Genomic DNA, 23,442 nt, shown 5'->3' with positions numbered 1-23,442 from the left:
GTTATTTATCAACTCCAAAAGATATCCACAAACTATATGTCTCATGTAATTTCATTTCTTAAACCCACATACATAAAAAGACAAAAACTCTAGAAGAATATGTAAGAAACTTTTTAGAGGTTACCTCTGGAAGGTGAAATAATAGCTAATTTTAATTTTCTAAATTTCTTTGTTGTTTAATTGTTTAGCAGTATGCTACAACATGTATAATACAAAATAAACTTGAGAATGTTTCACCTAGAAAAAGTAAATAAAATTGCAAAATTTACATAGAGCTGAGCAGAAAGCAATAGGTAACAAACAAGATATACTTTTAATTATAAGGGTGACAAATAAAAGATGCTTGAAGGGATCAAATGTTAGTCGCATCCTAAAAGCCTTGAAAATAAAAAGTTGACAGCCAGCAAAAACTTGTATCAGTCTCTACTGATTTTATTAATATTGAGTGCTATATAAGTAAAATACACTATGTTTCAAGACAGCCACTTTTTTTTTTTTTTTCTTTTTTGAGATGGAGTCTCACTCTGTCGCCCAGGCTGGAGTGCAGTGGCACCATCTCGGCTCACTGCAAGCTCCGCCTCCCGGGTTCACACCATTCTCCTGCCTCAGCCTCCCGAGTAGCTGGGACTACAGGTGCCCTCTACCACGCCCAGCTAATTTTTTTGTATTTTTTAGTAGAGACGGGGTTTCACTGTGTTAGCCAGGATGGTCTCGATCTCCTGACCTCGTGATCCACCCGCCTCAGCCTCCCAAAGTGCTGGGATTACAGGTGTGAGCCACCGCGCCTGGCCGACAGCCACTTTTTAAAGAAAAACCTTCAGACTGTTGTTCTTCTGATTAATAATTTATTTATTACTGAGCATTCAAAACAGTTAACTCATATACCTAAACTTCACCAAAAATAAAGAAATAAATTTGGTAAGTAATTTTTAAGGAACTAAAAATAGGCTGGGTGCAGTGGCTCAAGCCTGTAATCCCAGCACTTTGGGAGGCCGAGGTGGCTCGATCACGTGAGGTCAGGAGTTCAAGACCAGCCTGGCCAACATGGTGAAACCCGTCTCTACTAAAAATACAAAAATTAGCCAGGCGCAATGGTGGGTGACTGTAATTCCAGCTACTAGAGAGGCTGAGGCAAGAGAATCACTTGAACCCAGGAGGCGGAGGTTACAGTGTGCCAAGATCATGCCACTGCACTCCAGCCTGGGTGACAGAGTAAGACAATGTCTCAAAAAAAAAAAAAAAAAAAAAGGGAACTGAAAATAATGAAATCCAGAATATAAATTGAAAATGTGTCTAAATGTTAGTACTATATTATTATTATATTATATTTAATATAATATAAATATATTATAATAATATAATATAAATAATATAAATAATATTATTTTTAATATAATATAATATATAATATATAATATATTATATATATAATATATATAATATATTATATATTATATATAATATATAATATATAATATATATAATATATAATATATAATATATAATATAATATAATATAATAATGATATTATTTATAATATAATATAATATATTACATTATTATTATATTATTATATTATTCCTAACTGTAATTCTCATTTATACATTTTTAAGTTTATATATATGTGTATATAAATTTATGTGTGTACATATAAATTAGATGTACATATAAATTAGATGTTTTAGCATTTATAATTTTCAGGTTTTTAAAAAATTACCATTATGAATATTTTCTCAAGCCCTTAATTACTCTTTGAAAACATTATTATAAATAGCTGTACAATATTCCATAATAAAATTCATCAAATCACTATTATTTACTATGTACCTATTTTAATTGATTGTACTATAAAAATTAAATGATTTATCAGTTTTGTATATGTAATTATTTCTAATTCTTTACTGATATAAATAATATTGCAACAACAGTTGCTCACTCAGTATCTGTTCTTACCAGGAGTATATGAGAGTGTCCATTTCACTCTACCCTCATTGAGAGGGAGGAGATTTTAATAAGTGTCTCATATTGCTATTTATATCTTTTTGGTTTGGTATTATACAGTTAAGTATTTCTCGATATCAATATCCTTTTGAGATTTTTTTTTTTTTTTTTTTGGTAGGGGACGGGGACTGGGTGGGATATAGAATTTGTCTTCTTTCTTGACCAACTTTGTTATTTGGAGAAAAACAAAAAGTTGCTTCTGGGTCACATGATCCTAACTAAATGGGTTAAATGCCCAATATTTTATGATATAGTAAAGTAAAACCATGTGGCAACTTGCAAATCTTCATTTACTAGTATCATAAGGACATAACTAGATGCAGTATCAGGTTTTTTTCACAATCTCACTGTCCTCATAGGTGATGTGGCTATGGAAGTCATTTGGGTTCTCTTAAACTTTTTAATTGATTCATTGTTCCCCGTATATTTATGTTCCTTCAGAAGAAATGTTTCATTGAAACTAACTCAATAACTGTCCTTTTCTTCTCTTTGCAGGTATCCGTAAACTTATAAACAATGGCTCATACATAGCAGCGTTTCCACCACATGAGGTAATTTTGAAGTACAGTTTCCGCATTATAAACAAGGTTTTCATGCTCAATGCTTGGTCCTGTTGTTTGCATTTGAAGCTAGCTGTCCACTCCCAGGAGGATTCAGTCTGCAAGTAGCCATGGGCCTTCTGTCTCCCCATTGTAATTTTGTGGCTGTACACTGGCTCCTCTGCTTCAAAGCCTGTCTTCAATTTGCCCCATACTGGGTATCCCAGCCTTACCAGGAACACTCCTGGGCACTATAGCTGCTGCCTTCTGCTCCAGTACAGAGCTCCAAGATTGATCCAACTTGAGATCCGCACCATTCCAAATAGAGAAGATTCCTGGTTTGTGCCTACTACTTTGGGATACTTGAAAATCTAAAGTCCACCACAAAAACCTATAGCCAATTACCTCCTCAATTATTTGTCAGATTATTACCTCCCTACAGGTTTTAAATAGAAACGCCTGCTCTAAGCTGCAATGGGCCCTGTCCACTGTAAATGATATTTGAGCCAACTTTTATTCCCTGACCTCTTTCTTTAAGGCAATTTCACATTTTAAGGTAAGAGTGGGGTCTTTACAGGTTTCACTTCTGAACTTTCAAAGACTATCACACTTCTATTTATAAATTTATGACTGAGGACTTACAGTACATAATACAAGGCTGAGGAATTTGCAGTCTGGTATGACCAATAGTAGATAAAATGTATTGAGTACTTGTTATTGGCAGTGACGTAAATGTTTTATATGGATTGTCTCATTTAATCCTTGCAACAACCCTTTGAGATATACAATAACATTAACTCTGTTTTGTAGATAGGTAATTGAGGTACAGAAAGGTTAGATATCAAAGGCACAGTTTTGAGCACCGGAAGCCAATCTCCAGTGTTTATATTCATTATGGTATAAATACTTATAGTAGGAATAGAAATAATAACAGGAAATATGTTTGTGTATTTAATGTGCCAGTCCTTGTGCATGTATTTTCCCATTATTCTGAACATAACCCTAGAGGGGTAAATCTTATTATTATTATTTTACAACTGAAGAAACAAAGCTCAGAGAAATTAAACACTGTATCAGATAGCACATAATAAATGGTAAAGTGTTCAGAATGGCAAACTTAAGGCCCAAGGAGAACCTCTGTAGCAAAGGAAGGTTTAATTTGTTCTCTGTCTAGGTAATTTTCTCTACATAATTAGGCTGAGTTCTGAAAGTTCATTTGACAGGTTTTTTATGTGAAATTTGGGACTCACTATAAATAAGTTATAAGTAATTATCATCTTCCCACATGTGCTTGTAATTTGGATGAAATATTAATATACGGAATAAATACATGAAAAGAACAGAAAACAATGTTGTTGAAATACAAGAAAGTAAATTAGAAGGTCAATGAAATGGGCTCAGGAATTTTCTGTTGATTTTAAATGCTACTACTTGAGGTAAGAAAAATAAGGCTTATTAAGAGGAAAGTGGAGTCAATGGCTTTGACTGTAATTTGATTAAGGATAGTTCACAATTCTAGGCTTCCTTTTTCTTTTTCCTTAATGCAGGAGACAAGTGCCAATCTCTTATTTTTACCAGTAGTTGAGGTTTGTTTTTTACTTACAAAAAGGACAGTGGCTAGAGGGAAGAAGAAGAAATGTCTTGTGGAGTTTGGTGTGAAAAGGAAAAATAAAGGGAACAAGAGAAATACACACACACACACACACACACACACACGAGTTTGTCCAAGATATTGATAGAATTTATAATCCTATCAATTATGAATAGTGGAAAGAGAGGAAATGTGTGTAGGTCAGAGGAGGCCAGTCATGGGGATGGCAGGGACCACTGAGTGTACATAATACTTCAGAAAGGCATGAAAGTACATGAGTGAGCAAGAATAATCACTTCGGTCCGTTTTCTCTTGCAGCCCACTGCATGTCACTATCAGGCCAGAATGATGTAGCTGATTGAGATTACAGAGCAGAGTTAAAAAAAGATACCCTAAATATTCTAAAGTTGAGCATCTGAAACCGAAAAAGCCTTTTAATCTTTGGGCTTTAAACACCTTGAGCTAGTTTGGGAAGACAGTTTTGGGCCTGCACTTAAATGGTACCTCCTTTCTTCCCTAATTAATGTATCTATTTCATTAGGGAGCCAGGAGTGGCATCCACATGTCTCTCATGGCAACCTTGAGGCACCTGTGAGCCATGACTCAAGGCGTCTTCTTTCCTTATGGGAGCTCACTGTCCTGGTTGTCAAGGAATATTCTGATGAGCTTTGCACTTTTCAAGAGCCACAATATATCAAATGCATAAAATAACTCACATTAATTGCATACTTTCCATGTGCCAGGCACTTTATAGGTATTATCTAAGTTGACTCTCGTAAAACCCCTCTATACTGGGTATTATTATTATTACTTCTGTTGTCTAGGTGAGAAAACTGAGACATAACTCCACTTGCTTTAAATTTTTGTCAAACTTTCATAAAGATGGAGCCATACATTGGAGTGAGGAGAAAGACTTTGTCATATCTTGTATCTCACATTTTGGTTCAGAAAATATATAGTCACCACATATATTGTCCTCTTTTTACATAATAAAAGCAGAGAAGTTCAGCCTTTGGGGAACACTCTGCTCTATAAGGCGTATCATATAATCCGCACTTCCAAAATGGCAACCCATATGACAGATTTTTGAAAGAGGATATAAAGAATTGAAAAAAAATCCTTCAATTTTTGGAATATCTTATGTGAAATAAATTTTAAAGATATTACCACGTTAAAAATCTGACTAGCCAGCTTCATTCCTGGGATGCAAGGCTGGTTCCACATATGCAAATCCATGAACATAATCCATTATATAAACAGAACCAATGACAAAAACCACATGACTATCTCAATAGATGCAGGAAAGTCCTTCGATAAAATTCAACACCCTGTCATGCTAAAAACTCTCAATAAACTAGGTATTGATGAAACGTGGCAACAAAAGCCAAAATTGACAAATGGGATCTAATTAAACTAAAGAGCTTCTTCACAGCAAAAGAAACTATCATCAGAGTGAACAGGCAACCTACAGGATGAGAGAAAAATTTTGCAATCTATCCATCTGGGCTAATATCCAGAATCTACAAGGAACTTAAACAAATTTACAAGAAAAAAAATAACCCCATCAAAAAGTGGGCAAAGGATATGAACAGACACTTCTCAAAAGAAGACATTTATGGGGCCAACAAAGATATGAAAAAAAGCTCATCACCACTGGTCGTTAGAGAAATGCAAATCAAAACCACAATGAGATACCATCTCATGCCAGTTAGAATGGCTATCATTAAACAGTCAGGAAACAACAGATGCTGGAGAGGATGTGGAGAAATAGGAATGCTTTTATATTGTTGATGGGAGTGTAAATTAGTTCAACCATTGTGGAAGACAGAGTAGTGATCCTTCAAGGATCTAGAACCAGAAATACCATTTGACCCAGCAATCCTATTACTGGGTATATACCCAAAGGATTATGAATCATTCTACTGTGAAGACACATGCACACGTATGTTTATTGCAGCACTATTCACAATAGCAAAGACTTGGAACCAACCCAGATGTCCATCAATGATAGACTGGATAAAGGAAATGTGGCACATATACACCATGGAATGCTATGCAGCCATAAAAAAAGATGAGTTCATGTTCTTTGCAGGGACATGGATAAAGCTGGTAACCATCATTCTCAGCAAACTAACACAGGAACAAGGAACAGAAAATGAAACACCCCATGTTCTCACTCATAACTGGGAGTTGAACAATGAGAACACATGGACACAGGGAGGGGAACATCACACAATGGGGCCTGTTGGCGGGTGGGGAGCTAGGGGAGGGATAGCATTAGGAGAAATACCTAATGCAGATGATGGGTTGCAGGGTGCAGCAAACTACCATGGCACATGTATACCTGTGTAACAAACTTGCACGTTCTGCACATGTATCCCAGAACTTAAATTATAATAAAAAAAGAGAGAGGAAAATCTGACTAGCACTGGTGGCTGAGGCCTCTTATATTTTTTGAATGAACACTTACTCTCTTCCTTAGCTTATAAAAATGGAAGAAACATTTCCTGGGACTGCATCACTTCTTATATAAAATAATGCCCTTAAATTCTGAACTAAAGATTATCACAATTTCTCTCAATGATGGTGAAGATACTGTGTTTATTAAAAGACCTTAAATTCCAGACAGTGAAGCCTAGAGTCTACTTTACTTTAAGCTAAATGGGTTCCATTGTATTTTTTAAGTAATTTAATAAAGTATTTTTAATAACTATCAGACTATTTTTAATGAAAGATATGTAAAGGCATCTATCACATCATTCCAGCGATGGGCTTAAGTTTATCATTTTTGAAGCTTTCAATAAGTTGTTAAATTATTCTGCAAGGGAAAATACAGTTCTTATTCGGTTAAAATTTCACTAAAAAATAGATCCAAATGTATCTTACTTTATCTGTTGCAGGGAGCCTACAAAAGTAGCCAGCCCATTAAAACCCATGGACCTCAGAATAACAGACATCTATTATATGAGCGCTGGGCACGCTGGGGAATGTGGTATAAGCATCAGCCTCTGGATTTAATCAGGTACTGCAAATGGAACAATAATGAAAAGCAAAGTATGCTGTTTTGTGTCATTGTCTTAGACTTGGAATTATTTATTGTACTCACCAGTGAGGATGCAGTCTACAAAAAAGCAACCACTATAAGATTTTTCAGTAAAAGAATCTCACTGTAGGTAATTGGTTATACAGGGGATGGGAGAGCTGAGAAATCAAACAGGCTTTGCAAGGTGTCTAAGGGATTAGCAACAGCAAAAAATTACTAACACTCCTTAAGGGTGGAGAGAAATTGGAATAAAAACATATTACCAGAGCCCAATACTTATGTACCATTGCTAGGGCTTCCCGCAGAGAGGTGAAATTGAGGGGGAGGATGGAGCCGCGAAGAGGGTATAGAGAGGGAAAATGGTCCTGGCTTATCTCTTCTTTCTACCTTTGAGTGGTCTAGTACCTCCTGGTTCAACTTAACCAGAAGTAATTTAGAGTAAAACCTGACTAAAATGTCCAAACCAAAAAAAAAAAAAGAAAGAAAGAAAAAAAGCCAGAAAGTGGATCTAAGAGCAAAGAGAAAAATGACTAACACATGTTTCACATGTTTGTATATATCTATTGTTCAACAAAGATCTACTCTACTTCAGGATGCATATTCTAGTAAGTAACTGCCTTCAACTTGAACTAGTCTTGAAATATTGTTGTATTCATGATTTATATCATTTATTTTGATGGAGGATAACTTGTTTTTCATTTTTGGAAATCATGAAATCTGTATTAACAAGGACTTAAGTCTGTAGTTAACTATAAATATTTATAGAATGAAAGAAAAGGACCATTTATATTAATATATGTTAATATTTTAAGCTGTTTATGAAGTATAAACATCAAGAATAAATCACAGCTGAATCGGTCAGTGCCCCCAGCGTAAAACGGATGGACACTGAAAGGGGTACTTGTAGAGAATTTAATAAAAGAACTATATACAGAAGCATAAGCCAGGGTCAAGGGAGACAGTGACGAATGAGGAAGCGCCCAGGGACTAGCACAGCTGGAAGTTGCTATCAAACCTAGATCTTGAAGGGACAGGAGGAGAAAGCATTTGGCAGAACCTGTCAAAATCTATACCATAAAAAGGATGAGTCATCTGAAACAAGCTATGACCTTAGGAAGAAAGCAGCCACGGCCAAACCATGGCCCAAGAAAGAGGAAGCAAGGGTAATAAACCCCATCTGCTTTATATTGCCCTCTGATCTCCTGCTGGCACATTCAGTGGTTCAACAAACCCATCAGGAAGCCAGAAGTAAATGGGAGGGAACAAAGCTTATAGAGTCCATAGAGGTAGACCCTGTAGTGCCTATAATGAAAGGAAAAAAGTAGAATGTGGATCTGGAGACACAGAGGGTAAACATCCACCACCAAAAGCTTTTAATTTCTTTTTTTTTTTTTTAATTATACTTTAAGTTCTAGGGTACATGTGCACAACGTGAAGGTTTGTTACATATGTATACATGTGCCATATTGGTGTGCTACACCTGTTAACTCGTTATGTACATTAGGTATATCTCCTGATGCTATCCCTCCTCCCTCCCCCTACACCACGACAGGACCCGGTGTGTGATGTTCACCACCCTGTGTCCAAGTGTTCTAATTGTTGAATTACCACCTATGAGTAAGAACATGCGGTGTTTGGTTTTCTGTCCTTGCGATAGTTTGCTCAGAATGATGATTTCCAGCTTCATCCATGTTGCTACAAAGGACATGAACTCATTCTTTTTTATGGCTGCATAGTATTCCATGGTGTATATGTGCCACATTTTCTTAATCCAGTCTATCATTGATGGACATTTGGGTTGGTTCCAAGTCTTTGCTATTGTGAATAGTGTCACAATAAACATACGCTTTTAATTTCAAACATTAAGTGTTTCAGTATATTCAGAACCAAGATGTTTTATTTCTTAGTCTGATGATCACAAGAAATTATCAGATTTTATTTTATGCAGATGGGAGAATTATTTTAGATATTATGAACACAGTGAAATGTGCTGGTTCACAAAGCTATATCTATTAGGAATTAAAATGAAGTTAGGATTTGCGAGCACGCATTTTAGTGTCAATAATTACATTTACTTAACTTATTTCACTTAAGATAATGTCCTCCAGTCTTATCCATGTTGTTGCAAATGACAGGATCTTCTCCTTTTTTAAGGTTAAGTAGTATTTCATTGTATATATATACCATATTTTCTTTACCTGTAAGCCACAGTAATACAAATACTACATAATCTCCTGTATGGGTAGAATCTAAAAAGGTTGAACTCATAGAAGCAGAGGGTAGAATAGTAGTAACCAAAGGCTGGGGGTGGGGAGGAGGCAGAGGTTGGGGGAGAAGTTGGTCAAAGGATACAAAAATTGATTTAAATAGGAGGAATAAGTTCAAGAGATCTATTGTACCACATGGTGACTATAGTTAATAATAATGTATTTTATGCTTGAAAATTGCTGAGTACATTTTAAATATTCTTACTATATAATAAGAATAAATATGTGAGGTAATGCATATGTTAATTAACTTAGTCATTCAAAACTATATGCATATTTCAAAACATCATGCATGCAATAAATATATACAATTTTTGTTGACAAAAAATACACAGAAAGTATAAGTTCTCATCTATAGAAGACATTACTCTTGCTTCTTCAGGTAATTCCAGCAAGCAGCCTTTATTTTCAGTAAATAGGTTTATTCAGCTACTATTACCACTTCTTTGGCTGTTGACATAGGAGGATGTTTTTTTCTTAAAAAAATTATATTTTTGTCTTTAAGTGGCTAAGGGAAGGAGTCTGTGATGAAATACTCACCTGAGAGAAAGTTTATGAAAGAGTATAGATGGCATTTGAACATGTTTTTACCCCTTAGGAACTTAACTTGTGTTACCAAAATATAGATGGTAATGAGGCAAACATGGATATTAAACTATTTATGCATAGCATTTTCTACAAGGCCCATTTTTCTACAACCAGCAGAAAGATTGTCTTAAAATTTGTGATTACTTATTTTGAGTAAGTTGTTCTTAAAACCACACACTTTTGAGGACATGCATCTCTTATTGTGTTGCTTCCTATCTGTAGTGAGAGAAAGAGGGTGTTCAGAGTTGAATTTCCTTATACTCTTTGGTTATGGGTAATGGAGACCCATAGGCACAGCCTGTATTGTCTCATGCTGAATAAAGTAGTTCCTTAGTAGTGGATGGAAAGTCAGATACAGGCAATTCCTTTTGTATATAAATAACCATTTCTGGACATGTGTCTGTGGTTTTTCCTATTTTAAAAATAAATTTAAACATTTTGTAGCTAAGGCCTATTTTAGTTGCAATCTGTTTTTCCAGGAAAAATATTTGAAACTGAAAAGAGCACATATTCAAAATCATCAGCTATAAAACTTGCTTAGCAAAATTCTTGTATGGCAATTAAAAAAATTACACAATAGGTATTGGAGGCATTTGTATTTAAAAACAATGTCACTGAAGGAAACAATTCTAAAAGCATAGATTTCCACATTGTTTCATTGTATGATAGAAATTATTTCAGCAGCAGAATTATATCATTGAATGACATATGACACAGGGCACAAATATTAAAAAAAAAAAAACAGATAAAAACAGAGCTGTGGTTGATGTGTGATGGGGAGTTACCCAGTAGCAGCCCCCTCTTCCTCCCTCTTCCTCCTTGCTCTATTTGGAACACAGGAATCATAGAAGATTGTGAGTTCCAGTGCTCTAAGGCAAGGACGTTTTTCATTAGCCTCTTTTACATGGCACCAGCTCCTTCTTCTCCTGACACAGATCTGAAATCTACTTTTACTTAGGTGACTATACTTCGCCAAATAATATTTTTGCTTCTCTTAACCTTCAACAATGTGTAATTTAAAATATCATTATCTATATCATACTGATATAGATAATACTGTCTATATCAGCTGATTTGTCTGTGCAACCCTCTGTCATCAAAATTATAAAGGTCCTCAATTGTGTTAGTAACATGTGCTAAAAACTTTGCTCCACCCCACAGAGGAACACTTGTTCAAACAAACAAATGTTTTTTTTTCAATACCTGTTAATATAATAAGTTTCCATCTCACAGTAGAATATTATTATTGTATAAGAAATGAATGTTCTATTGATCTATGTTTCCTAGGAGAGATAAATAAAATGGAAAAAATGGAGAAGTGATGCTTGACAATGATTATTCCAGGTCTCCACCCAGTAGAATATGCAAAAGATTTAATCGGCACAACACAGAGAATGAAGCAGAAAGAGAATAGTTTTCAGAGAAGAGAAGGCTTGTTAAGGAAATATGACAAGAGAATCTTCTTCTTAGCAAGAATCACTGCTCAGTGCAATATGCCCAAACGAACTTTAAAGTGCCAATCTTTATTGCAGGAACAAAACTGTGTGTGTTAAGTAACCGTCTTTAGAAGATGGAGACCAAACAGTGGTAAAGAAGTCAGGAAATTATCATTTTTAACCAGGCCTTTAATACTGGCAGTAGGTTAGGTGAAGAAAGAGCAACCGAGTAGTTATTCGAGCTGCCTTATTTCGCTGCCATTTCAATTTAAATGATATTCATCAGCTGGAGGGGAATTAAACACATTAACTCTCTTAGCGTCCTTCAATACTTCCTGTGATGGGTACTAGTGAAGCAACACACAGCTCTACCTTTTAGCAGCTTACAATCGTATAGGGAGGAAAAGGAATGGAAGAATGACTGGTAATTGCCATACATTTTTGTAAGTTTAGGGACAGCATTAACCAGGGTAAGTGCCGTGTGCTTTGGAAACTGCAGAGTTGAGTTTTGTTGAGGAAGATGTGACATAATGGTGCACATTGTGTCTAGCATAAGGGCGTCTGGTGAAGGGTGCAGATGGAGAGGGAAATCTAACTAACCTGCTCTCAGCACCCACCCAGAGGGGAGACCTTTTCCTAATTTTCGTGAAAGCTATATGGTTTAGAGCAGCTCTGTGATGTGAAAAATGAAAAGGGATGCTAGCAGGAAGATGGAGAAAAGCCAGGTTTATGAGCATGTTAAGAAGTATGGCATACACCTAAATACATGTGACAGAATTTCCCCATATTGAAAATGTTTAAAAATAAACAACATTACCATTATTGGATTAATTAACAAGCATTAGATGGAGCTGAGGAGGAACTGAGTGTAACTTCAAGTTACCATCTGAAATTCTGACTAGGTGTGGCATCAATATTTGTAATATTGCTTATGTTGCCTTAACTCAGCTAAGGATTTGCTTTCTCATGCAGGCTATACTTTGGTGAGAAGATTGGATTATACTTTGCTTGGCTGGGATGGTATACTGGAATGTTGATTCCTGCAGCAATTGTTGGTTTGTGCGTTTTCTTCTATGGATTATTTACAATGAATAAAAGTCAAGTAAGGTAGGCTATTAAGAGACCTATTAAAAATATTTGGCCTGTCTTCTGAGTGGGCAAAAGTTTAATGATAATGCTGACTATAAAAAAACAAATGGTTGATGATACTACAATTTAATTTATTTGCTATTTCTGTTTTTTGGCTTTTTTTTTTTTGGTGGGAAGAGAACACTATTATAAAAGGTCATTTTAATACTTTTATTTGCAAACTATCTTGAGTAATTTCCAAGAATGTTTATGTAAAATTCCTCTTTCCAGTATATACCATATAATTCAAAAATTTGATAGCTTTGTGTGATTTACATTTGGATAGCATTTGTTAGTCTAGAATGCCCTCTTGATATATTCATTCAAATCGTTATAATAGCTATAATTTATAATTTACAAAGTCCTTCCAAATACCTTGTTTCATTTGCTATAACCTTCACTACCACCCTGGGAGATCCATAGCTCTTTTTGCACATGAGGGAACCTAACATACTTAAAGATGTCTAAATAAAACAATTATACCACATAAGTCCTGCTCTAAGCAACCTCCTCTACTCTCCTGAGTACGTGACAGAACATAGCATACTTTCTACTCTATTATTACTCTCTGGAGGAACAAATATTTATAAATTTTATTTAGCATCCACTTAAGATATGGAGATGGTAGTGAAATTGGATTTGACAAAACTCAAACATATCAAAATGGTGATGCTTCTGTTAAACTTGAAGTGACATGAAATTTGGAAATAGGAACAGCACACTGTTATTCAGCAAGGACAAGAGTCACCCTAGCATTAAATAATCTTAACACCATGTTCTATTTAATATATCACAAGTGTATTATCAACTTTAACTTTGTATGGTAAAATTCAAAATATGAAAAATATCTCTCCCTTTTCTTTCAAAGCTCAACACTTTCTTCTCTTTTGGTCCATTTTTTAACCATGGCCTTGCTACTGAATACTGAATATGACAGTTAATGCTAAGGTTATATGCTTCATGAGATCATAAAAATTAATTTCCCTGAATTTTCTTTAACAAATATAATATGTATATGTATGTATATGTATAGCAATTATGCTTAAAAACAAAACAGCTTTATTGTCCTAGAATTAAATCCTATTCAATAACCAAGTTGCTTGATTTGATATCTCAAAGTCCCCTTGTTCTTCATGAATGCCAAAAGATAAAAGGCATGAAAACAAAGAAACACCTACTGCTCAAACCCATTTCATCTAGTCTTGGGTTTATTTCAGAGTTTTGCAAACTCACTACCATCCTGCAAGGTAGCATCTTCCTGAACAAACTTCGGCCCACCGGAAACATCCATCCTCCTTTTGGGCATTTCCCCGTATTCTGTTGTATCAGTAACATCCAGGACTCAGAAGAAAAGTTGTGGTTTAGAGTTATAACGAATTGGAAAAAGAAAATAAACATTTCTAAGATAAATTTTAAAATATGGGAAATGATTCTTCAACAGCTACTCTTCAAGTTGGTCCCGTGGAGAACATATTAACAAAATGTTAGCATATGATACAGACTTCCCCACTCCACCACTGCAAAGCTGAAAATGAACAAAGAGGAATGAAAGGAATAGATTTGCTGTTTCTATTGATTTATATACCAATAGAGTAAATTAGGTTCTTTTTGTACGAGATAATTATTCTCTAACCTTTGGTACAAGGAGTGTTCTAAAAGGCGTTAGTAAACTCTTTTCTTCAGTGTTGTATGGCATTATATTACTCCCACTTCTGTCACACTATAATTAAGATCCTGTCAGACTTTCTATTCTAAACCAAGATAAGCAGCACTGAATATCTTGACTGAAAATTTGGGGACTGAAATTTTCCATTCAAGGTGTCAGACATGGTTGAGTTGTAGGTGTTATCATGGTGGGTGGGGGAAGGAGAGCAAGCTTTTATTTTGTGTGGACTTATGTTAGCATAATTTTATTAAATTCTTTTTTTGCTTGTTGCAGGGTAGAAAAATGTTCCAAAGCTGCAGATGTGGCTGTATTGATTATGTTTCTACCAGTTATGTCCAACTAAATTAAGATCATGTTTCTTAATTGCCTTGCACTTAATTATAGAAGTATATAACAATCAGGTTTTAGATGACAGTATATACATACATGTATATATTTACATGTATACACTGGTCTTACATAGTGAAATATGGCCATATCTGTGCCTGGGAAAAGAAAAAAGGAATTTGAAAATGAAAAGGCAGACACGTGTGGCCTGGTTTTAAGGCCCTGGGTTTCAGAAACCAGGAAACAGAGCTGAAGCCCTAACTCTCTGGTCTATTATTGCCTCTTCAGCATCAGAACTCACCAAGAAATTAATGTGGTTCTCAATATTGACCAGATTTTTAAAAGTCATTTCTTAGAGGATTTCCAAGCCTTCTCTTGCCACTGTCCTTAGCAATAAGTTTCTTCCATTTATCAAGTGCCTGTAATGTGTAAAGTACATTGTAAATATTTTTAATCTAATATCCCAGTTAGATATCCCCATATAAGATGAAGAAATTGATCCTCTAAAAAAAAAGTGACTTTGTCAGGTAATATATCTAGTAAGTGGTCAGCTAAGTTTCAAACCTCTTTCTGATTTTTAAAATAATCAACAGTATTAACAATTATATGAATATGATTAATATATAATTATTACAGAAATAAATTAACACAACTGTTTTATTAATTTATATTTAATTATCAATTGATTATTAATAAGTATTGATTAGTGATGAGAACACAGTGTGAGATCTACCCCCTTAATACATTTTTAAGTGCATAAGACAGTATTGTTGACCACAGGTACAATGTCATACAGCAGTTCTCTGGAATTTATTCATATTATATAACTGAAACTTTTTATCCATTTTACCCTCCATTCCCTCCTCCCCCTAGCCAATGGCAACCACCATTTAACTCTGTTTTTTATAAGTTTGACTATTTTATATACCTCATATAAGTTGAATTATTCAGTATTGGTTATTCTGCGACTGGCTTAATTCACTTAGCATAATTTCTTCTAGGTTTATCCATGTTATCACACGTGGCAGGATTTCCTTCTTTTCTAAGACCAAATAATATTCCATTACACATATATACCACATTTTCTTTCTTCATTCATCAGTCAATAAACATTTGGGTTGTTTCCATATCTTGGATATTTTTAATAATCCTGAAATAAATGTGGGAGTGTAGACAGCACTTCCAGATCATGATTTCATTTCTTTTGGATATGTATCCAGAAGTGGGATTGCTGAATCATATGGTAATTCTATTTTTTATTTTTTAAGAAACCTCGCTACTGTTTTTCATAGCAGTGGACCATTTTAGATTTCTACCAGCAGTGTACAGGATTACAATTTCCCCACATTCTCACCAATACTTACTTTTTTTTTTTTTAAAGAGTAGTAGCAATCCTAACAGGTGTGAGGTGATTTTTTATTGTAGTTTTGATTTGCATTTCTCTGATGATTATGTCTGATTTTAAAAGCAAGGATTTATCCATAATGCCCTACTGGTTTTCCTTAAACCTAGTTTCACACTTTTGCCCAAAAATGTGTACCACAAAGCAAATATTTTATCTTCCATTCTTTATCATGTTAGCTGGATTATAAGGAAGCATGAGAACCCTCAAGTGAGTGGGTCCAAACATCCACCTCCATATAGAAAATTTATCGCTACTTTTATCTTTAATTGGTAGTAATGATTATTTCTTTGGAATCACACTTGATGTGCATATTTAGCAATAAATACAAAACAAAAGAAAACCACAATTTGAGTGGTTGTTTAGATTGTCAAGCACTGCAAAAGAAATTAACACTCATGATGGGAACTCTCCCTCCCTCTAGTGGTTAAGTAAAGTCAAAGAAACTTGTGATACTCTTAAATATTTTAGACTAAAAAATGTCAAAAGATTTGTGATGTTTTTTGTGTATCATGTATCAAGTTGAGCGTTGAGTAACTTTTAGAAAATGAATGTAATGATTCTAGAAGTAAAAAGATTCTGGAATTCTAGACTTGGTGCTTCAATAAATCTGAGCTTTTGATTGACCCCATTTGGAAATTGAGAAAGATTATGTCATATAAACAAACTTCAATACCTTTTTAGTATAAGATTCTAAAGCAGGACAAACTGTATCATTTGTGAAACAATGAATTATGTTAAAAAGCTCATTTCAATTTTTTTTCAAGAAGTGTGTTAATAGTTCTTATTCCTACAAATTACTAGTATTGACATAAGAGGAGATATAATCTTCTCTTTCTTTTTGGTTTTTAAAATGTATAGTTTATCTGCTTTCTCCTAGTTTATGTAGACATCCTGATTACTAGTAAGATGAGTGTGAAAGTAGAAGAGCTATAGTATATGTAAGACCGATTTCATCATCGTGATCACTAATAAATTATTACTTGATAGAAAAGTTCTCTTAAAATATGAAACAAACTTTATGTCTCTTTTAGATATAGTTGTTGGAGAACTGGATCTACAATCAGAAAACCTAAGCTTGGGGTCCCTGAAGTACCTCTAGCTATCTCTATAATGTTGAGCAAGTTCCTTAAATTGAACATTGTTTTTCTCTTTTTACTGGAGATAATTGCCATTACCCGAGATTGGAGTGAAGACTAAACAATCTGACAGACATAAATTCATCTTTGCCCACTGTAAAGCATCATGTTACTATGTGGTATCATTACTGACTATTGATCCCCACTTTGGCTTAAGATTATATACATCCCATACTTGAAATACACATGGAAATACACACACATTCTTTTTTTTGGTTCAAGTACAAACGTGTAAAAACAACAAATCTTGCTGTAAACATTGCCAATTAAACTTGTATTAAGAGTTGAATCCAGATACATTTTCTAAAGCCTGTAAATTCCTTTCAACATTTCTAGAGAAGAGTTAATTCAGGGGATACTAAATGGGAAAGGGCCATGTATGAGAGGAAAGGGCACAAAGCGTCCTGCAAATAAATTGCTGAGAACTGTGAGTCTGAGGCTCTTCGGAAATTGTTATTGATGTGTTAGTGCTGTCACAAAGTCATCTAAAATGTATGCTGAGAAATTTTCTTAAAGGCAGTGGACATAAAACTGAAGAGATGTGTCATAAAGTTACATTCTATTAGAGGACGTATTTACATAAATATAAACTATGGCATGTCATTGTGACAGTGTATGTCAAGGTGCTGCAAAAAACCCCAACAAACAAACATAAAAAAGCAATTATTTTAATCTCCAATGAACATTCTGCACCAACAATATGTACTGCAGTGGGTGGTATAAATTGTGTGATCACCAGACTTGAGAAATCCAAATAGGTTTGATTCCAGCTAAGCCGCTTCCAAGCCTGTGAGTTTGGCTAAAACTCCATTGGTATACCGCACAAGATTATCCTGAGTGCCATGATATCATGTATAAAAGTGTCATTGTAGACAAAGTTTCACCAGTTACCACACAAGTGTAAAAATGGCCTGTTGTCATTACAATTATCTTGACAGCATTTTCTAAAATTAAAGAAGCAAACCAAAACTTTTGCATCACAAATATTCTAAAGTGTTTGAGTTGGAGTCACACCACAGTGCCCACCACTCCCCGCTATTCCCGTTTCTTCTCCTTTTCCTCTCTGCCTTGTTGGTTCCAACAGGATTTGCTGTAGGGGCTAAGTGAATTCCTAGTCACAGTTTCATGCTATGTTTTTGGTTTTTTTTCTTTTTTTTTTCTTAAGCCAAGAAATTTGTAAAGCCACTGAAGTCTTTATGTGCCCTCTCTGTGACAAGAACTGCTCCCTGCAGAGACTCAACGACAGCTGTATCTATGCCAAGGTGAGTGTGGACCCTCGCATTCTCCTCCCTGAGCTGTACTGAGAAGCAGGCAGTAAGAAGTTCTCTAGTCAATAGCTTTTTACCAAAGTTAAGTGTTCTTAAGAGTTTCAACCATCATAAGTGCCATTGACAACTGAATAAAATGTCAGTCTATTGCAATTACAAAGCAAGTATACTTTTATTTGAACATTTTTGTCTTCCTTTGTTTTTATAACTGATTTTTGCCACCATAGATACACATAAACTTCCACATGTAATTATATCTAGATTCTTTTTAACAAACAGTTACTTCTGTTGCTACTTACTAAATTTGTATGTTACATGAAAACTTACGAAGTTAAAACACTTCTATTGGTACAGAGAAAATGAAATAACATTCAAAAAATCCCCAGATTGCTGCCTATTAGAATTACCTGAAGGGCTTTTAAAACTCCTGAAGCTCAGATCAGCCCCAGAGCAATTAAATCAGAATCTTTGGGACTGGAACGTAGATATTGGTATATTTCAAATTTTCCTGGGTGATTTCAATGTTCCTCCAAGTTTAAAAAACACTGAATTCTACATTATTATTTTTGTTTGTAAAACAGTTTTATAGAAGTATAATTAACATGTAATGAAATGTACCTATTTAAAGTGTATGAATTGATAAATTTTGTTATATGCATGCACCTGTGACACCATTAGTATAATCAGATAATGAACATATCATCTCCAAACCTTTCCTCACGCCCTTTTAATCCCTGCCTCCCTGACCTTCCCCTGTGCTCTAGCAGTCACCTGCTTTGTGTCATTATAGATAAATTTGTATTTTTTAGATTCTTGTGTAAATTGAATCATATGTATTTATGTATTTTTTTCTGACTTCTTTCACACAGCGTATTTATTGAGATTCATTCATAATGTAGCATTTATCAATAGATCATTTTTATTGCTGAAGATTATTCCATAATATCTATACCCTGTTTATTTCTTTACCTATTATCAAAATTTTGGATTGTTTCAAATTGTTGCCTATTTTTAAAAAGTTTTCTATTAACATTCATCTACAAGACCTTATATGGACAAATGCTGTCATTTCTCTTGGGTAAATACCTAGGAGTAGACTGGTTGGATCACATAATAGGTATATGGTTAGTCTATGAAAACCCTGTTAAGCAAAACTTTTCCTATGTGTTTATACCTTTTACATACCCACCCATGGTATATGAGAATTCCAGTTTTCTGTGTAGTCACCGAGCCTCAGTGTGGTCAATCTTTATGAATTTTAACAATTCTAATGCTCTTTCTGTGTACGCTACCCAAGTCACTGTGCATAATGAGGGTTCCCAGTGGCTGGTGGGAACAGGCACTATTCCTGACTCCAGTCTCTCAAGTGGCGCTTTCCTTGACAGATGGTTTCCTTGCATACATGCTCACTGAGTACTCCCTAGGTTGTTCTTCTCTACACCCTGGGAACTCTTTAAGGCAGTAATCTGAGGAGTAATAATGTGAACGTTGTTTGTTTTCCCTCTCTCAGGGATCATTGCCCTTTGTTGCCTGATGTCTACCATCTTGAAATCTGTCATTTTATACATTTTGTGCATTTTGGGGATGTTTCCAGCATAGGGATAAAATCAATCCCTCTTACTCCATCTTTTCCAGAAGTGGAGGTCTCCATACAATTAATTTTGACAAGGCTGGGTGCAAAATCCAAAGCCACTCAATGTCCTTACTATAGGAACGTAACTTAGTAAAGTTAGTTCTGATTTATCTTGAATGAAGAACATGTGAAAAGTCTGTTTTGTTTATACTTTAATTTCAGAACAAATGTTTAGTTTTTCATTCTTTTAAATGTTCCATAAAGATGATAGAGACTTAGAAACATGGTTATCTTGTTTGGAGGCAGCACTTTCTCATCACTTTTGGCAAGAACCAAGTGTGTTAAGAGTTATTAGATGTATATACATATGTCTCCTAGCCTATGTATTTTAGACATAAAACAGCCTAGGAACGCCAAAAAATCCAGATACTTCTTCTTTCACTTGGACATATCTAATAACACACATTGGCATTATTTTAACACCGAAGACAAGAAATATCCACATACGGCAGAGTGATAAAATGAGGAAGCCTTCCAAGGAAACTCTACATCTAGGGTGCTTTTGTCATCGTGCAGTAAATACATCTCTTCTTTTCTGAACAGAGAAAGATACATATAAGGACAGGGATGACTCAGAAAGAATTCATTTAATAACTTGTGTAAGGAAGGTGGAAAAGTTAGCTTGCAAAGGAGAATATTGCCTTATGGAAGAATACAAGAAATAAAACCCACTAGGATGAAATGTCTTTTATTTTTTCCTCTGACTAAGATAAAATGTAGCTACTTGTTTTATACCCTAAAAATAAGAGTTCCTCTTCCCTTATTGGATGGAAATCAACAGTCTGTTTTACTATATATTTTTGTATTTAAATATCTAATAATTTATTGATGGGTAGAATCAGATATAAGGGAGCAGATTTTTGCCAAAGGTACAAGCCAACCAATCTAGGATCATCCAGAAACAAAATCATCTGGACACATGATCTAGGGAGTTCTCAATTCAGTTACTTACAGAATCCATTACTGCTTGTGACAAAGAAAAGGAAATTAAATTTTCCATATTATATTGAAAAGGACATGTGTGTACATGTAATTATTCCCTTTATAATTTCAGTGATATGCTTGCATGGAAAATAACTGGTCCTATCATATGATAAAAATTAATATTTAAGTACATTAATGTTTCCTTTCATGACTACTTTTATTTTAGTACTTAAAAGTATTGGAATTAGGATATTTTTGCAATTAAGTAATTTAGTGATATTTGCACACATTTAAATGCACTGACACTACATTATCAAACCCTATGATGCTAGGAATTCTCATTTAAGGTGAAATAATTAGATAGAGGTCCTAAACTGTTTTTCATATATGAAAAATGACTCAACCCCTTGAAGTTAAGTCTTACTCATAATAATTTTCTCTTTAAAAAAAAAAGCTTGTTTAACAAACATGTACTCAATACCCAGTATGAACCTAAGACTGTATACTGATTTGAGGTTACAACAGAAGTAGGAGAGAAGCTGTTCTTTTCAAGAAACTTCATGAAAAAAAAAAAAGGAGTCTGTATAAGACTGTACATCAGATCATCTAGAACATTTGTTAAAAAAGCAGATTTCTGGACCCCATATCTTGATATTTAGAATCAGTTGGTCAAGGGTGAGGCCTCAAACTCTCTATGTTAACAAGTTCCTCAGGTGACTCTAATTTCTAGGACCAAATTTTTAAAAGATACGTGGAGAATAGGCTAATCAAGACTGCATTTTTTATGTAGCTTCTGCCCAGGTCCAGCAAATAAAATGGTTATTCAGGTTTTACCCTGCCCAAGAGGTAAGTAATGAGGAAGTGAAAGGGAGCAACCTTCAGCTTCAATTCTGACTCCCGGCCCTCCAAGTCTCCAGTAATAGCTCTGCGTACATGGTTGAATCTGCCAAGGAGGCACCTTGTTCTCCTTATGCTGGAGGGACTTTAGTGGGATATAAGTGGCATTTTTCAGAGCCTTATGTTTTTCTGAACCTATAAAGCAACTTTAGAGCAAGACCCAGCAGGTATCATGGAGAAAACATAGACTTTCAGCTTCCAACCTAATCAGATATATATCTCTTTAACAGTACCCACATTTTTTTATTTGTAGCCACACTCAGGTCTTCAAGAGAAATCAGGTGTCAAAGAAAATGGACAATTTGTACTTAAATCAAGCTTTTAGGCTAAGTTTGCTACCTTCTTAATATATTATGCCTAGTCATATTAACAATTTTGAACAAGCCAGGTGCGGTGGCTCACGCCTGTATCCCAGCACTTTGGGAGGCCGAGGCGGGCGGATCACGAGCTCAGGAGATTGAGACCATCCTGGCCAAGACAGTGAAACCCTGTCTCTACTAAAAATACAAAAAATTAGCCGGGCGTGGTGGCGGGCCCCTGTAGTAGTCCCAGCTACTTGGGAGGCTGAGGCAGGAGAATGGCGTGAACCGAGGAGACAGAGCTTGCAGTAAGCCGAGATCACGCCACTGCTCTACAGCCTGGGCGACAGAGTGAGACTCTGTCTCAAAAAAAAAAAAAGTTGAACAAAATGCTTGCCATGGGTCCCTCTATTCATAAAGGCAAGCTGTTTTTCTAATAAAATAATTTAATGTATTATATATTTAATTATATGTGTAGGACAAGGTTCTTTTTGCTTTTAGAAAAAACTGCTATGCTGCTTATGGAATTTTCTCAATATTTCATCAGGAGTTTCTTCAGTATAACAAGTGCTCTTGTCCTATTAGACAGAAGGCTACTTATCACTTAATTCTTCTGTCAATCACCCATGATCTAAGCTTGAGCCATTCACAGTAAGCTTGACTCTTCCTTTGTTCTTTTTCCCATTTTCATTCAGCAGCTCGTATGTCAGCACCCTAAATAAAGCCCTTGACACCTCAAGCTATAACCACAGACCTCGAGCTGTTCTGGTTGTCTCTACGATCTCCCATATCATAATACATCCTATGTGTAATAGCTTGGTAAATCTAACACATGATTAAACGCTGTTGTACTCTTCCTTAGAGCAAGTTCTGAAGTCTTCTCTAATGCTCCTTCTAGCTTTATCTCCCATTAGATGTATATAATCCCACATTACAAGAATATTACATGTACTCCAACTTTATCTCATGAAGGTGTTTCTAACTATTAATGTTTAAATTTATTGACCTAAAATGCCTGAAAGATTTGTTAGCAAACCTAGTAAGAAAAAAAATGAGAAGCACTTTAAAGGAAAATACTACACAAATTATGATAAGTTCATGCAACACAATTGTTACTAAGGATGGCTTTTTATTTGCCACTTTTCTAAAATCATGGTTATTTCTAGAGCAGGGGAGGGCCATTATTTCTTGGTGACCTTTAAATCCCCATGTGTAAAGTCTGTTCTAACACTCTAAGAGACTGTTTCCTGTATGATGTTGGTTTACAAAGGAAAACAGACAGCTGTTCAGCTG

The 23,442-nt window shown here is 35.0% G+C and overlaps 1 protein-coding gene across 5 annotated transcripts in view; it reads left to right on the top strand.

Annotated features, from left to right (window-relative positions):
- ANO3 (anoctamin 3) overlaps positions 1-23,442 on the top strand; it is a 469,771-nt gene that overhangs the window by 348,967 nt on the left and 97,362 nt on the right. For all 5 annotated transcript variants that reach the window (XM_063728504.1, XM_024255829.3, XM_063728505.1 and 2 more), the window contains 4 exons: positions 2,498-2,553; positions 7,033-7,154; positions 12,439-12,573; positions 18,294-18,390. In XM_063728504.1, coding sequence (XP_063584574.1) covers positions 2,498-2,553; positions 7,033-7,154; positions 12,439-12,573; positions 18,294-18,390 — 410 coding nt within the window. The remainder of the gene's footprint in view (positions 1-2,497; positions 2,554-7,032; positions 7,155-12,438; positions 12,574-18,293; positions 18,391-23,442) is intronic.

Source organism: Pongo abelii, chromosome 9, assembly GCF_028885655.2.
Source record: "Pongo abelii isolate AG06213 chromosome 9, NHGRI_mPonAbe1-v2.0_pri, whole genome shotgun sequence".
NCBI lineage: Eukaryota > Metazoa > Chordata > Mammalia > Primates > Hominidae > Pongo > Pongo abelii.
Note: the sequence above shows the minus strand (reverse complement) of the source record. Positions and strands in the feature narration are given on the sequence as shown.